This window comes from Nomascus leucogenys, chromosome 8 (assembly GCF_006542625.1).
Source record: "Nomascus leucogenys isolate Asia chromosome 8, Asia_NLE_v1, whole genome shotgun sequence".
NCBI classification, from domain to species: Eukaryota; Metazoa; Chordata; class Mammalia; order Primates; family Hylobatidae; genus Nomascus; species Nomascus leucogenys.
In genome coordinates this window covers 64,036,211-64,053,814 of record NC_044388.1, presented here as the reverse complement: position 1 = coordinate 64,053,814, position 17,604 = coordinate 64,036,211, and the positions used below count along the sequence as shown (strand labels likewise).

The 17,604-nt window shown below is 38.8% G+C and overlaps 1 protein-coding gene across 1 annotated transcript in view; it reads left to right on the top strand.

Moving 5' to 3' along the window:
* DTNBP1 (dystrobrevin binding protein 1) overlaps window positions 1–17,604 on the top strand; it is a 145,030-nt gene that overhangs the window by 58,749 nt on the left and 68,677 nt on the right. The window contains exon 7 of the mRNA XM_003263537.2: window positions 13,088–13,110. Coding sequence (XP_003263585.1) covers window positions 13,088–13,110 — 23 coding nt within the window. The remainder of the gene's footprint in view (window positions 1–13,087; window positions 13,111–17,604) is intronic.

Here is a 17,604-nt window from a genome sequence, read left to right as displayed (position 1 = left end):
CAGAGAGAATACATTCCTGCCCCTACAAAAACAGGAGTATGACCCATTATAAAATAAATAAACGCAAAATAAAATAAACGTGACAGTGGCTTCCTAGTCAGGTGATTCTCCCAGTGGGTAGGGAAATATACAGCCTAGGGATGGTTCTGATAGCTCTTACCTACCCTTGAGAAACATTTGAATAGATGGTTTAATCCACTTCATTTGTGCAGTAAAGAAGGACATCTCCCAGCCGGGCGCGGTGGCTCACGCTTGTAATCCCAGCACTTTGGGAGGCCGAGGCAGGCGGATAACGAGGTCAGGAGATCGAGACCACGGTGAAACCCCGTCTCTACCAAAAATACAAAAAATTAGCCGGGCGTGGTGGCGGGCGCCTTTAGTCCCAGCTACTCGGAGAGGCTGAGGCAGGAGAATGGCGTGAACCCGGGAGGCGGAGCTTGCAGTGAGCCGAGATCGCGCCACTGCACTCCAGCCTGGGCGACAGAGCAAGACTCCGTCTCAAAAAAAAAAAAAAAAAAAAAAAAGAAGGACATCTCTCTTTAGCTAGTTATCTGAGAAAAGTGCCATCTAAGACACTTGTGTGGTTGTACGGGGAAAATACCCATAAATTGCTTTTCTAAATGTTTTTCTGCAAGTAAAATGATATTACTGTTATCAGTGCCTTTGTAGACAGGAATGGACATTGCCTTGATAAACAACAAAACATTGTATAGTGGCTAGAGTATGGCTCTAGGCAAAGATGGATACTCAAACCAGTAGCTAAGTTGCCAGATAGTTCAGAAGATGAGTACACAGCCATATGAGTCTAATTCATGGACCCCTGGCAGAAGCTTTTGTAACCAATAGGAAATATATTTTTCATAAAGAAAGAAGAGCTAATATTTAGTATATGAGCCAAAATAAAGAACTTAAAACCATTTACGTGGATTTGTCTAGCTAGCAATTAGAAAAGTGGGCTTGAGATTTGAGAGTCAGCTTATATTCTTAGGGGTGTGGAGGAAGACAGATGATAAATGTATGAAGAAAAAAAATAATTTCAGACAATAATATAAACCTCGAAGGAAATAAAATGGAGTAATGGTATAGTGGTAAGGCAGGGGAGGACTGCTTCAGCTAGGGTAAGCAGGGCAGGCCCTTCTGAGAAGATATGTGAGAAGAGGTTTGAATAAGATGGCAGTCATATGAGGATCTAGGACTGTACAGCTCCAAACAGAAGGAACAGTGGGAAAAAGACCCCCCTGAGTCATGAACAGTAGGTAGGTTTAGAGATGCAGCTAAATGGAAGTATAGAATCCCAACCTTTTAGATTTTTAATCTTTCCAGTGCCACCATAACCCTTAGAGTGCTTATTGAAATTCTCTCACAATAATTAGTTATACTTGAAATCATACATAAGTGTGTAATTTGATTAAAATATTTCTTATTTCCAAGTTTCTGGATCCCTTATGCATTCCCCTTCAGTACTTATGCTTTCCCCTTCAGTACACAGCATACCGTCAGAATTTCTCCAAAAATAGTAACATCTTGAAGAGCAGTGATTTTAGCAATTCTTGTTAATTATAAATGACTCATAATTTTAACATAGTCTTCTGTTGGACTCGAAACCTGTTTAGGGGCATACTGACTCCAGAAACATTTTTCACTGATTTATCCAGACTTTGAAATTTGCTTGTCTCCTAGAACCCACCTCCTAGAAGTGGTGGTCGCTGCTGCCTCTGATGAGATTTAGTGGTTATGCATATTTTAAGGGTCCTGATTCTTTTTGCTTTATGTTTATATATCTACTATAGTTAATGCCAAGGGACTCTGCCCTTCCTTTTGTTTGTGTTTTTTTGTTTTGTTTTTTGGTAACATTTGGACTATGGACTATATTTAGAAAATCTTTAGAACAAAGTATAACAGATGTATTTAAGAGATTATGGTGTATCTGTAGTGGCGTTTGACCAGTGTATGTTCTAGAGACTAACTTGCCAAACTCCTGAGCTTCAAGAAATGACTGTTCAAGCTCACCTGCCAAGAGACTGGCAAGTTGGGGAGAAGGGGAGGGTGGCAGGAGTGTGGCCCTCAGGCCTGGCTTTTCGGAGCTGAGAATGGGAGAGAAGAAACCAACAGCATTCTCCAGGGTAAAGATGGCTCTGGAACCAAAAGAGAAGATCCAGAGCACCTTCTCTGAAGGAGCCAAGTAGCAGGGCAGTAACCAGCTTCTGCAGTTCTGCAGCGGAGGTCTGTTTGGATGCTGAATGAAAAGGGGAGCAGGAGAACTTTTCCTCAGGCAATGACTTTACGAAAAGGGAGCGGACTTCTGCATCCACCAAGATGGAGTATCAGGGACCAGATTTATTCTCCCACCTGATACAATGAAAAACCAGGTGAAATAAATGAGAGAATGTTTTTTTTTTGTTTTTTTTTTATTATACTTTAGGGTTTTAGGGTACATGTGCACAATGTGCAGGTTTGTTACATATGTATCCATGTGCCATGTTGATTTCCTGCACCCATTAACTCGTCATTTAGCATTAGGTGTATCTCCTAATGCTGTCCCTCCCCCCTCCCCCCACCCCACAACAGTCCCCGGAGTGTGATGTTCCCCTTCCTGTGTCCATGAGTTCTCATTGTTCAATTCCCACCTATGAGTGAGAACATGCGGTGTTTGGTTTTTTGTCCTTGCGATAGTTGAGAGAATGTTTTTAAGACACTGGATTTTGGACGAAGAAGAGATGTGATGCTACCCGATAGATAGGAAACAAGTGAGGTGAGCCCTGTGATTGCCTTTGCATCCTGCCTAGAGAGAGTTTCCAGGGTGCAGTGCAGGGAAGTGGACCCAGGCAGAGCCTGGCAGACTCAGAGTTGAAGAGCTAAATCTGGGGAGGTCAAGGCAGCTGGAGTTTACAGGACATAGTCCCAGAGAGGAGAGAGTTGCTCAGAGGGTCTCCATGAATATTCACCTGATAATACAGGTGAAGAAACTATCCAAGGCAGGAGGGAAAAAAATATCCAAGAGGATGAGCTAACAGTGCCTGGCACTCACACGGTGCCTCTTCCCAATAGTCAGACTGGGAAAACTAATAATTACTGAGGTGTTGGGAAGTGGACTCGGTGAATTCTTGCCTCAGTAGGACGTGTAATTGGCTCTTATCTGAATACTGCTTCAGACATGCTTAGCAAATCATAAAGCAAGCATCAGAAGGATCAAGCTGTTTCCAAGTAAATTAACTGTATAACAAACAAAGCTCAAGAGTATTTATAGGAATATAAAAATACCTAGAACCAAACAAGATAAATTACAATGTCTGGTATCTAATCAAAGATTACTAGGGAAACATGGAGGAAGATAACCAGTCAATCAAAGCCATTAAAAACAGACACAGATATTAGAATTAGAAGACAAGGACAGTAAAAATTGTTATTATAACTGTATTCTATTCAAAAAGTGAAGTAGAGACATGGAAAATATAAAAATGGCTGAAACTTGTATCTCTTTTCTCCATTTTCTCCTTTTACTCTCCCCTCTCCCTATTAGATGCTAGATTTTAGATGGTTCCCAGGTGGTTAATTGAAAATAAATTGACATTTTTATTTTATTGTATTTATTATAATGTAATCACATTTACTAGGCCAATGACCTCTTGAAAACAGACTGAGAGCTATGAATTTGTTAGCTTCATAAATGTGTAATCACACCTTACATTTTCTTTTAAAATTAAACCTAAGCTTATGAGTTGGCAAGGAATTGAACTTAACAAAATTTTTGCTCTAAAGTGTCTGTTAGAGAATAAATCTTGGCAGTTTCAGACTTTATGTGTAGTCACGAGAACAGATGTAGCTAGAATATCTAACAGTTTATTAGATCCTTGGGTTGACAGTAAATATAGTTTAGGACTGATATTTAAGTTCATAAAGCTTTATTTTGAACAATGAGTATCTGTTTGCCATTTTTAAATAAGGTTTCTCTAACTGGTTTACAAAATTCTGTTCGTTATCTCTTTCCTCCAGTTATGCAAATGACACGCTGGGGTTCATAAAGCTTTTTGTTTTTAAGAGGGATGAAAACCTAAAGTATATCTTTGAGGTGGAGAGGAGTGGAGAATAAAGATACAGCAATCTTGAGAAAAGTTTTTTGAAATTAAGCAAAGCAAAATTATTATTATCCTTGGTTGAAAAATAGGTAATCCTTTTTTCAAAAGTTAGATTGATTATAGTTTGTACATTACAATTTAGAGTCTATAATAACTTTCAGTGTTTTAGAATTCATTTATTACATTTGGAATAATATTTTACGTTTTATATGACCCATAGTTGTGTTGGAGTTTATGTTCCATCAGTTATTGTGTTTTTCAAAGATACTTTCAAAAGTGTAAAATTTATCAGTTATTTTAGTCTTCAGTTGAATGTGGCTAAAACCATGATACTACCCTATGCTTTTCTCACTTTTCTGGTTTTCTTGACGGATATGAGAGCTGGGACAGGCAGAGGCACACCTGGCAGCCTGCCATACCTGCTCTGACATCGGTGGTAAGGAAGAATCATGGTGAAGGCAGCAACAGGAAAACAGTGCTCCTCGTCTCTGCTGCAGCCCCTCTCTACCCTCTCTGGGCAGTGCTCTAGCATGGCTGTGTTGGCCCCGTTTTTTCTATGGCTAAGAAGCAGGTCTCTTTTCTTGCCTGCCTTTTACTATTACTAGTCTTTCATTCTGGCTCAGAAAAAAAAAATGGCACTGTAATTGTTTCAAAGGAATTGAAACAGTTGCTACTGGAGATTGTTTTTTGTTTTGTTTTGTTTTGTTTTCAGACAGGATTTTGGTATGTTGCTCAAGAGGTCCTCCTGCCTCAGCCTCCCAAGTAGCTGGAATTACAGGCATGCGCCACCACGCCAGGCTAATTTTGTTTTGTTTGTTTTTTTTTAGTAGAGACAGGGTTTCTCCATCTTGGTCAGGCTGGTCTCAAACCCCCGACCTCAGGTGATCCATCCACCTTGGCCTAGGACCAATTCTTATTATAACTGATATCAGAGAAGTGCATTATTGTCATATAAAATAACATGTTACTTTTGAGGAAGAGAAAATAGAAGTTACAGTTCTTAAGGATTAATTCAGGTAGATTTGAGAATTTATTAGTTGATCCCAATATTTTTGCTGTACATGGGTTTTTAAAAGCTAAAAAGTATCCTTTAAAATTCTTAACATTAGACTAGTTTGGGGAAAGTTAAAACACGATTTTGCCTCATAGTGAACTTTTAAGAATATTTCCTAATTAAAATGAATGGGCAAGGTACATGGCATACCACAGTTAAAATATTGTCGAAAAAGAAAGATTGCATCAACATTGTATAATATGAAAACATTGTTAGAGAACAAATCCATGATTCACTTGAAGTGTTTAACCTATGTTTTTCTTAGCTTTTTAAGTAACTAAGGTCCTTGACAAATCAATCTTTATTTACCTGACTTGATACTGTCCTCTCTTGACTTCAACACCAGTATCCCAAATGTTCTTCTCTGCCTCAGGTTCATTTTAGTTTTCTTTGTAGATGCTTTAATGCTGGTGTTCACTTGTGCTCTGGTCTTGGTTGTTGCCTCCTCTTGTTCTGCAGACCCTCCTTGGGCATGCCCTTCTACATCCTTGGCTCATCTGCCAGCCATAAGGTGATCACTATCAAACCACTGTATTCAGTGCAGGTCTCTCTTCTTACCTGCAGAACCGGTTGCCACCTACACAGCTCTTCCTGGACTTCTCAACAGCACCATGCCCAAAATTGTCTTCCACAGCAAAACCTGACCTTTTTCTGTTCTAATAAGATACCATCACTACAGATTTATCCAGGCCACAAATGTGGGACTCTTCATAATCTCCTCCTTCTTCTCCTACCATCTGCTCAGTTCCAGTCCAGCCCAATATTTCCTGACTGTGTCCTTGCCTTTCTGTCTTCACTGATCCTTTCCGGACTTCTAGCCCACGTCTTTGTAGCCTGAGTTACACTAATAGCCTCTTAGTCTTCCTGTCTGTTACTGTTAGAGTGTTCATTTTTTCCCAAATGCAGATATTAAGATTTCTCATCAAGATAAAAAAATTAAATGATGATGGTGACTATAGCAATAGCCTTTATTGAACTCTTAATATGTACCAGACACTGCTTAAAAACTCCAAAGTAACTCATGGAAGTCTCACAATGACCATTTGAGTAGGTGTACTCTCTTCTCTGCCAATAAGAAAAGAGAGACTAGGGGAGATAAAACAACTTGTCAGGAATTGGAAGTAGCGGTGCTGGGCCAGAACCAGTGTTTTCCTGACTTCAGAGTCTCCTCGTATCTTTGTTAGTAGACTGCCTCCACACAAAGCCATTGGTACTCTGTGCTTGGGTGCCATGGAGTATGGAAAGGACCTTGCTTCTCTGCATGTATGGACTGCTGTGGGTGACTCAATGTAAGGATGGACTGAGATTTTAGGGCCTGGTGCCGCTTGATCAGGAATATATTTGTATGTGGGATGCATGAGTTTAAAAAAAAAAAAAAATCCACCTTCTACCCTATCAGCTATAAATGGCAACAAGCCTGTAAGGATATATAGGTCAGGTGGTGGGGCATGACTGCAGACAGCTAATAAATGACAAGCCATTGATTTGGTGACAATTAATGGTAGGATGGCTCTTTAAGGAATTGGCTAGCCACTAAGAATTTTGAATAAAAAAATCAGTAACACAAAGGTGATATAAATTTTTTAAATAGTTTTGTCATAAAAATTTTTAGCCAATTAGTTGCTGTGGACTAGTCACTGAACACTAATACACCAGTGAAAATAAAAGTGTTTATTGCAGACTTGTTTTTGAAAACCACGACATGTCTTCAGGGCTATGTTGGGGATTTTACCTCATGCATACATCAATGATCCTGGCTTTCAACGTTAGTTTTTATTAGTTTCCTAAAAATAATGTACTTTTCCCGAGCTAGGTAGACCCGGATGTTGCCTGGATGTTTTGGGGTGGCTCTGAGTTTCATATATCTGACTCTGGAATTCTATAGATTTAGTGATCTACTTAAGTAACTTTCTATTAGGGCTAAACTTGACCCTTGAACTATATTCTGGTTGCTGAAGATGATACACATGCAGAGTCAGCTGTGGGTTTTATTCCTAGTTCTGTCACTATCTGTGTGGCCTTCCATCCTCAACCCCATTTTCCTCATGTATTAAGTGAGGGTGATGATACCTACAGTTAGGTAATTACAAGTTTATAGGAGACACTATGTGTAAAGTGCGTTGCATAATGTGGGGTATACAGTAGGAACTCATAAATATCCCTTACCCCTATCTCATCTTTCCTTATCCTACTTGCTTCAACCTCTCTTTCTCCAGGCATGGCTTCTAAATCAAATAGATTTTCATGTAAAGTAGGTTTAGGGAAGTGATTCTTGCAAGGTGGGATGGAATGTAATCCATGTATAACTTAGTGCTGCCAACCTGCCTAGACCTTCATTATCTTTTTTGGAATCCATTTTTCTTAAATTCCAGGTCTTCTTTGTTACCATATCCTTCAGATCCTTTTCAACTTTAAATTCCAAGATTCTGGAATCTTACCATCTTGTTACTTTCTTGGCTGTATTTGCCCAAAATAGATATATACAATTTATATTAATAGCATAATAAATAAGGATATAAGTGAACTAGCTTATATTCTAAGGATATAAGTGAACTAGCTGCTTTTTAAGAGGTTTTATTTTATAGATAATGTTGAGAATGTTTTGCTGGTTTGTATAAGAATAAATGACAACAGAGACTTTTAAGGTATAGAGAGAGTCCTGAGTGTGTGCAATTTAGTGTGCAATTTGCAGTTGGTGTTTTGAATGTGGTATTTTGTGTTAGCCTTTTATCATGGATTTGTCCTAGGGAGGCAGTTTAGGATTTAGAGAGAGTTTGCTTTATCTGTGTTTATGGAGGCATTTATCCAGTAGCTTCTGTCTATTAAGTTTTCATCTTGAGTCTGAGCTAGTTGATTTCTACTCATATGTAGCTTTAGTATACTTCTTGTAACATTCCATAGGCTTATTAATGCGATTCTTTCTTTCATTTTTATTCTTCTTCATAACTCAATCTCTGGAGAGAAAATGATTAAATAATAGCAGTTTCACCCTTTGGAATATTATTAGCTTTTGATCCTGCTGCTATTTTTTGAATGTTTTAGTTTTAGGGTTATGCTAAATTTTGTAAAGACATTAGCTGAATTGAGTAAATTTTGAAGTATGTTAACATTTAAAATGAGACATTTCAATTCTTTTTGTTTGATCTTCTGAAAATACTATTAAACTATGGAAATAAGAAACTCAATTTTTAGAAAATGCAAGCAACAAACAAGTTGTTTCAAATGAGATAATATATGATCAAACTTTATCAAAAATAAAATATAGTTACAGCAAGGGCCTCTTTGAAGAAGCAGATCTTAGTCATCCTGCAGCCTCAGTACTTGGTAATCATGATTTGCTGAGTGTCTGTTGGGTCCAACTCTGGGCACGTGTGTGATGCAGGATGGAAGAGATGCAGTCTCTGCACTTCAGGAAACCTGTGGTGTAACTGTAGAGACGACACCTGTATGAACAGAACCACATTACAAGGCAGCACATGAAATGTATAATATTGATAGAGTTTAGTGCTGTAGAATTTTTGATAAAGGAGAGATCACTGATTGGATGTCAATGAAGTCTTCTTGGAAAAGATGAACTTGAAGGCTGTTTTACACTAATTATTATCATTAGCATTTTTACGCTAATAACACAGTTTGAAGGAGAGTGACTGGAACTTAAAACTCCTGCTTACCCATGTTTTTTCGTCTGGTTAACTGCGAGTATGACTTAATGCTTATGAGTAAAATATCTGCCATGTTTTCGATAAATGTTGCCCATCATCATCAGTTACACTGTCCTTGAAAACTCATCAGCTTAGTCCTTGCTTCTCCAGGAGGCCTTTCCTGCCAAACCTAAGTGTATGAGTTGTCCTCTCTTCTTTATTCCTGGAGAATCCTCAGCATGTCATTACCAAAGCACTGTAATCTACGACATTGATTTCTAATTATTGCTTTATTTCTCTGTCTCTCCCACTAAAGTTCCTTGAGGTTATGGAACATGTCTATTCCAAACCTAGCATTATTCCTAATGCTATTCCTAACATGATCTACTGTCTAAGGCTTAGTAAATTTTTGTTGAATGAATGATTGAACTCAACCAAGATTATATTTAGTACACAAAAATGGATATTTATATAAGGTTGATGGCGGTGATGATGGAGAGAAGCGGATCAATTCAGGCTATCTTTTGAGATGGAATTGACAGGATTTATTGATGAATTGGATGGAGAATGAGGGAGATGGATGAGCCAAAACTTGAGGAGCTGGGTAATGCCATTAACTGAGATGAGGTCGACTGGAGAAGAACAGGCTGTCTTGCAAATATTTAAGTAGCCTACTCCACTTTTGCATAAAGCTATCAAATGGGCAGTTGCATATGAGTCTGGAGCTCAAAGAAGAGATCAAGACAGGAAATGTAATCAGGAAGTTAGTAGCATATGGATGGCATTTAAAGCTAGGGATGAAATTGGCTTGTGAGCGAATGTAAGCTGAGGAGAGAAGAGGGCTCAGAACCAAGCCTGCAGCACTCCAGCATCTGGTGGTCTGGAAGGGATGGAGACAATAGAGGGAACTGTTTCAAGAAACCACCAGTTGGGTCAAATGCTGCTTAAGGATTAGGATGAAAACAGAGAAGTGGTCACTGGATTTGGCAACATGATGATTGTTGGTGGCATTGATTGCGTAGTGGGGGGTCCAGAAGCCAAACTGGAATGGGTTCAAGAGTGAATGCGAAGCGAAGGAGTAGGAATCTGTAGGAGTTAAATCCTCGAGTAGGCTGAAGGGGATGGGAATCTTGTCTGCAGCTTTCAGTCTTCCTGTTTCTGCAATTTCCAAACTGAACTCATGCATTGCCCTCCAAAATCTTTTCCTTCTCATGATCCAGACTAGAACTGCCCCGGTTAGCATGCTTGTCTCCTTCCTCTCCTTACCCCATTTAGTCAGATGCCTTGGGCTGTGGAGTCTTCTTTATGATACTTTTCAAATTGGAATCCTTCATTTCAGTGTCATTGCCACTTACATTGCTCTTGCCAAGTATTAATTAGCTCTTCCCCATGTGCCCCCCACGTGAGTTTTCTGTGTACTCACTGCTTTTATTCTCTCCCTTGCCAGTATATCCATCCATCACAGCTAGAACGTTCTTCCTAAAATACAACTTTGCTCATGTTATTCTCCTGCTAAAAATAAAACAAAATATTTTAGCCTGGCACTGAAAACGCTCTACCTTTTTATCAGAATTACTTTCTCTTTATTCAGCCTGCTGTTCTGAAGTATTTGCTCCAGGACAAGTACTTGCTGAAGTATTGCTGTTCTGAAGTCTGTTTCCTAAATATAACCTGTGTCTTTGGCCTCTGTGACCTCACAGTCACTGCTGCCTGTGACTGACATGCCTTTCCCTGCCTTCTCTTACATTTTCTCTATTTCCAAACGCAGAGTACCTCTAACAGATGGTGGAGTACACCCTAACAATTGTGAAATTTCAAGGCTTTCAGTGCTGCTGCTTTACTTCATCAGTTCCTTAAAAGTTCCATAATACTGGTCGGGCACGATGACTCATGCCTGTAATCCCAGGACTTTGGGAGGCCGAGGCGGGTGGATCACCTGAGGTCGAGAGTTTGAGGCCAGTCTGGCCAACATAGTGAAACCCCATCTCTACTAAAAATACAAAAATTAGCTGGGCATGGTGGTGGGTGGCTGTAATCCCAGCTACTCGGGAGGCTGAGGCAGGAGAATTGCTTGAATCCGGGAGGCAGAGGTTGCAGTGAGCCAAGATCAGACCGCTGCACTCCAGCCTGGGTGACAGAGCAAGACTCTGTCTCAAAAAAAAAAAAAAAAGTTGCATAATACTGATTTTTTTCTTTAAACCAACTATTTGTACCACCACTACTTCAAGCAGTCGTCTTTTTTAGGAATTGGGTACAGGAATGATTTTCTGAAGGGAAGTTTCTTGGAAATTTCGCTGACAGTTGTGGAGTTGTGGGTCATGACGCTGTGTGACAGAGGATGCCCAGAAGATGCTGGGCTTGTCCTCTTCACAGCAGCAGACAGGCGGTTGCAGGGTGAGCAGGATGAGTCCACAGGAAAAGCGCCCTCCTCAGTTGCACACTCACTCATTAATGTATTTAATAGTAGATGCTGGATTCCTTGTTTTTATGGTTGTTAGTATTTGGGGGTAGGAGAACAGTGTCTGTGCAATCATTATTCTGAGTTTCAGCTTTTTAAAACAAGAGAGCCCTTTAGAAATTCTGCTCACGGTCACACATTCTAAAAGAAGAAAATTAGAAGCTCTCTAAAGATTGTAATCATAGAAAAAAAAAGAATTACTCATTAGAATATTGAACTGAGTGTTCTGTCAACTTTCCCCACGTCGGGGAATTGCTAATGTGAGGATGTCACTAAGAAGTAGACTGAAGATATCTTTTTGAGATTCTCTTATGATACATGTTGCCTTCCTGTTGTATTCTGGTTTTTATTATCGGGATATAAAGCAGGGTTTAGGCATATTTAGCTTGTACCTAGCTAAGCTTTTAAAAATGAAGTTATTGACTGAAGGGAAACAATTACACAGGTTTTGTTTTTGTTTTTTTGTTTTGTTTTGTTTTGTTTTGAGACAGAGTCTCGCGCTGTCACCCAGGCTGGAGTGCAGTGGTACGATCTTGGCTTGTTGCAAACTGCCTCCTGGTTTGAAGTGATTCTCCTGCCTCAGCCTCCCTAGTAGCTGGGATTACAGGTGCCCACACCACACCCGGCTAATTTTTTTGTATTTTTAGTAGAGATGAGGTTTCACCATGTTGGCCAGGCTGATCTTGAACTCCCGACCTCAGGTGATCCACCTGCCTCAGCCTCCCAAAGTTCTGGGATTACAGGCATGAGCCACCACGCCCGGCCACACAGGTTTTTGAAAAAATAGGATTGAAAATTCTTGCATAGTTTATGAACCATGATGCTGGATAATTATTATAAGTAGATATTGTTAGGAAAAAACGGAGTGGGATGACCATCTGATTTAAGAACCTTCACTTTGGCTGTTGCAAGAACATTATCTACTTGGCCTTTCAGTAGGCAGCTTGCCAGTCTCTTCTAGCAGCTGTTGAGTGTAGTCAGCTATTTTGGAATATGAGGGGTTTTGTAATTAGGTGTGTAGAAAATTGATTTAAGAATTCAAAACATCTCTAGATTTTTAGTAAAACCTGGAGTGCAAGTACAAAATAAATGTCTCATATTTTAAGTGGGATAACAAGCCTTTATTTCCTCAAAATTACTCATTAGTACTGATAATGAGGAAAAAATATGTAACTGCAAAATTGTGAGGGAAAGCCTCAAAACAACTTGCTTTGCTTTCTTTGTCACAGAATGTTTATTTTAATCTATTTTCCCCACTGTACATTTCCCAGGAAACTTTGTGTTTTGGCATCCTTATTTAACATTGACAAAATAATAAACCAGAAGATTCCTAGAGGCTTGGCCCTTTGTGGCATGAGCTGTGCACCTCAATCCTTTGATATGCACTTTCCCCCTTTTCTCCTTTGCTGTTGAAAGGGAAAACAACTGCTTCTATTTTGGATAATTTTTAACTAACGATCTCAAAAATCCAGTATTGAATATTTATCCATCAAGGAAAAATTGTGTTAAGTGCTTTTTATAAACTGATTCTTATATATATGAGATGGTTCATAGCTAGGATTAAAATGCTGTGTTCTTATAATTGTTTTATTGTTTAGATGAAATTGTTTAGAGTATTATTTGGATTCTGGTGGAACTTTTTTGAGCCATTAATAGAAAATAGCAGAAATAACTGAAAATAGTTGGTTTAGGCTCATCGTACTGGTCATTTCAGTAAAGTATAATTGATATGTGAAGATCCAGAAATACCACTGTGGGCATTTAAAGTACATAAGTTTTTATTATGATGGAAGAACAGTTTTCATTGGGGAGATTTTTAATTTGCATTGTCTTGTCTTTTTTTTTTTTTTTCCTACAGGAAGGAACTTGAAACCTTCAAAGGTAATTTTGTGTTAATTCTTCACTTTAAAGTAGTTGAGATTTCATTGGTGTCAGATGTTCTCTCGATAATGATGAACAAACTTATTTTTTAAAATCAGTTTACATAAAACAGTAAAACTTAATACTGTTTTTGTAGGTTTTGTTTAATCACAGGTGGTTTTGATATTCTCTTTAGCACATGTACCAAGTGAGAGTTTCTGCTAATGACCTTTATAAGTGGTATGTTAGGAAGGTGCAGTGCTAACTTTGAGGTTGTTGAGAATCACAGTTTAAGAAGATTCTGATTTCTCTTGTACAGTCTGGGCCATGTGGAAAGGGAATGGTGGCAAAGATCAAGAGGTGCCCCTGTAATTGACCTTGCAGTCACTCGAACCTCCTGAGAGGTCTTCAGTGCTGGGTCCTGCTCTGCTGCTGTCTTTTGACTTTGGATGAGTCTCTTACCTTTTCAGGCACAGTTTCTCTCTCCATCTGTAAAATTAGAGGCTCAGCTGAAATATATTCTGAGATTCCAAAAGCGCCCAGCATTACTTTTTACTTTTAGGGAGTGCCTGAAGGAGGGACACTAGAGAATAATTCTTGGTTATGTTGACTCTTACTGGTCATGGAGAAACACTAGTGAAAAACAGAAAAAAACACAAACTTTCCAGCAGCTCAAGGTTCTTCCAGTTTCCCATTTTTCAATTAATTACTCCTGAGCAATTAAGTAGTAGAAATCCTATTTTCGAGATACTCATTTCAATAACCGAGAAAACTTTTTGAATTACTTATTAAATCACTTCTGATTTTGTTGTTTTATGCTTATTACACTTCACATATAAACCAGCATTGTCGTTTAGATTTAGCGAATGGTTAAAGATTTCCAAGTATATCATTTATGGTTGAATTGTTTATATGTCCAATCTGTTTGGATTTAGAAAAAATGACGAATTCTCAAGATAAAAGGTATGAAGGCATATTCCTCCTATAGCTATTATTGAACAGCCTTGTTTGGCTGGATTTCTGTTTGACCTACTATGGCTGTAGTAAATGATTAAGCTCATGGCCAGTTTGTTGAAGGTAATGTTAAATGATCATGTGATACAATGTGTTGTCATGGCTGTCATTGTTCTTAATTCAATTAGTAAACCACTACTTGTATACATTTTTTTTTCAATCAGTGGTTTAAAATAAGATTTGAAATCCTTATAAAATGCTTTTTCCTTCTCATTCTTTTCTTTTGGTTGACTAGTTTAGTATCTTCTTATATAACAGTAAGAGATGAAAAAAATCAAGTTAATATTAAAAGACAGGGCAGGGACACAGATTATGTAAAATGTCAGTTTTACTTGCATCTCAGTGCTGAGGCATACTTTTTTTAGTATGACAATATTCAGAGAAAAAGAAGAGAATAGCAGTTTGCAAAAGGTTAGGTAGTGTTGTATATTACCCGATAGAATAATTCAATTTAGACTGAAATATCTTGTTTATACACGCATTCCTAATTATGTACAATTAACAGCACATCAAATCCACCCACAGGCCAATTAAAGATCTCAAATGTGAACAAACCCTAAATTGAATGTTGCATTATATCTAGATTTTTAGTATCAGCGTTCATTCAAAATTGTTTCTTCTCGAGTGTTTTGCCAATATTTTTAAAACGTGGCCTGGGCATGGTAGCTCACGCCTGTAATCCCAGCACTTTGGAAGGGCCTCCTTTGGTAGGCCGAGGGGGGATCACCTGAGGTCAGGAGTTCAAGACCAGCCTGGCCAACATGGTGAAACCCCATCTCTACTAAAAATTCAAAAACTAGTCAGGCCTGGTGGTACACCCAGCTACTCAGGAGGCTGAGGCAAGAGAATCGCTTGAACCTGAGAGGTGGAGGTTGCAGTGAACCAGGATTATGCCACTGCACTCCAGCCTGAGCCACAGAATGAGACTCTTGTCTCCAAAAAAAAAAAAAAAAAAAAAGTACCCTATAACAAGAAAAACAGAAATTTAATAGCTCTTCCAAAGTATTAGTGAAGAAAAAAAGATATAAAAGTTTTTTCAAACATATCATGGCAATTTATTATTTTTTGAATATTGCCTTTTTCCTTTTCAGGTTGCAGGAAAATAAAAGGTGTTACTTCCTCCAATTGCTTTATTCAACTTATATTTAGAAGCTCTTTTCTAAATTGGGGGAAAACTAACTTTTGAGAACCAAAATACAAAATTAGTAACCCTCAAAGTTAATAATGTAGATTAATATCATCCACCAAGTTCTGGATTCTCCCTTCTATACTCCATTGAGGTTGATGAGTTACGTTCACCTTCTGCTGCATATGGCCAATCTCTACAAGATTATTAAAACCAGTTGTTGTTCTTATTTTAATATTGGCAGTAGGAGATTTTTCTGTGTTCCCCAAATACTGCATTCATTTAAAATTTCTAGTGACATCACTCAAATATTAGACAGCAGAAAAAAAGGATAGGATCATAAAAGTCCCTATTTTATATTTTTAATGGGGAAGGAATTCCATTGTTGTAAGCACATGTAGAGTACATAAGCTTTCATAGTCTTTAAAGACATAAGACATTGAAGACTTAGCTCTGGAAAGCAGAGCCAGTGGATGAGGTAGGACCAGAGTGGTCAGAGAAACAGGAAGACCAAGGCAACGTAGTGACAAAAAAACTACAAAGAAGAGAGTTTAAAGGAGGAAAAGTGGTTATCCATGATATAAGTAATGCAGAGAAGTTGAGCTGAATGGAGAGAGCCTGTTGGATTTGACAACGAACAGGTCATTGGTGACCTGAAAGAGCTGTTTGTAAAGGGTGAATCCGAATTGAAAATCAGAAGTGTATGAATAGGCTGGGCATGGTGGCTCACGCCTGTAATCCTAGCACGTTGGAAGGCTGAGGCAAGCGGATCACTTGAGGTCAGGCATTCGAGAACAACCTGGCCAGCATGGTGAAACCCCGTCTCTACTAAAAATACAAAAAATTAGCCCAGCATGGTGGTGGGCGCCTATAGTCCCAGCTACTTGGGAGGCTGGGGCATAAGAATTGCTTGAACTTGGGAGGCAGAGGCTGCAGTGAGTGAGCCGAGATTGTGCAACTGCACTCCAGCCTTGACAACAGAGTAAGACTCTGTCTCCAAAAAAAGAAGTGTATGAATAGTTAGGAAATAAAGGTGACATGAACTAACTATTCAATCATGAATGGTAGAAAAAAATGAAAATGTAACAAAATAGGATCCGAGTCAAAGTCAGGGGAGGTATAGTTGAAGATATCGAAGGAGTCATTATGATATTAAAGAAAATGGAAAGAAATGGTATCCAGATAGGTTATCCTTGGAGAGTATCCAGGGATATCTCTTTTCCTAAGACCTTAGAGAAGGAAAGGATGGCTGATAATATAGGGAAAAGTTGACATGGAAGGATTAAATAATTTTTTGAGAATTCACATAAGGAATGATAATCTGAATTTTCAGGGCTTGGCTCAGAAGCAGAAATAAAAAAGCAAAACAAATATGCTTTGGTTAACGCAGAGTTGGAAATGGGAAGACATGTAAGATGGGCCAGCAGGGCATGGTAACCATGGATGCTAGTGAGACTATGATTGAAATGATTGGCTGTGGAGTTCTGACTAGAGAGGGGAGGCCTGACCAGACCAGCAGAATAAGCAGGCTGAATGGTACAGGTGAGGTACCCCGTAAAGGGGAAGAACACTTTTAGTGGTTGAGGTGGATCTTGTGGTCAAAGAAGAGATTTCAGTTTGAAATCTTAGAAGGGGAGCAATTCCCAGTGATGATGATGGCTAAATTTGAGTAAAAAAAGAAGGCACTAAGTCATCTGACTTGGAGAATTCTGAGGCTGTGAGGAGTCTCACTTGTTTGGATGACTCGTGGATGTGGCTTATGCATATTACTGGCTTAGCAGCCCTTAGCATGTTACAGATAGGGATGATGATGCTAGATGGTAAACTTCAGTAGAGTTTGTTGGTTCACTTCAAGAGTTGGCTTAACATGTGAGACAAAACTATTCAGCTGCCATTGAACAATATTTAAGTGACTCAGGTTGGATGATGTTACTGTCCTCTGTCCTCAAGGAGCTAAAGGACTGTGGCAAAGCTTATAGGTTAGAAAGGCAAATATATAATTTGAATACAATATAGAAATAATAGAAATAAGTACACTAAGGTGGGAGTAATCAACCAGAGAGAGGTCATGACACTTGATCTGAATGACGAGTACTCACTGGGCTGGAAAGGATGACAAAGACATTCCAGGAAGAGGAAAGAACAGTTGTAAAGATGCAGATATGTTTATTTCAAAAATACAAATTAAAATTTAATTTCTTATTATTGAAGGAGCCACAAATAATTTGCCTGGCTGAAGCATATGGTGTGTGGGGTGAAGTGATGAGGGATGAAGTTGGACACAGAGAGGCAAGGAACAACTGGTACCCAGCCTTGAATGCCATACACAGGAACTTGGACATTTCCCTTTAGGCCAGTGGTCTTCAAAGAGGAAT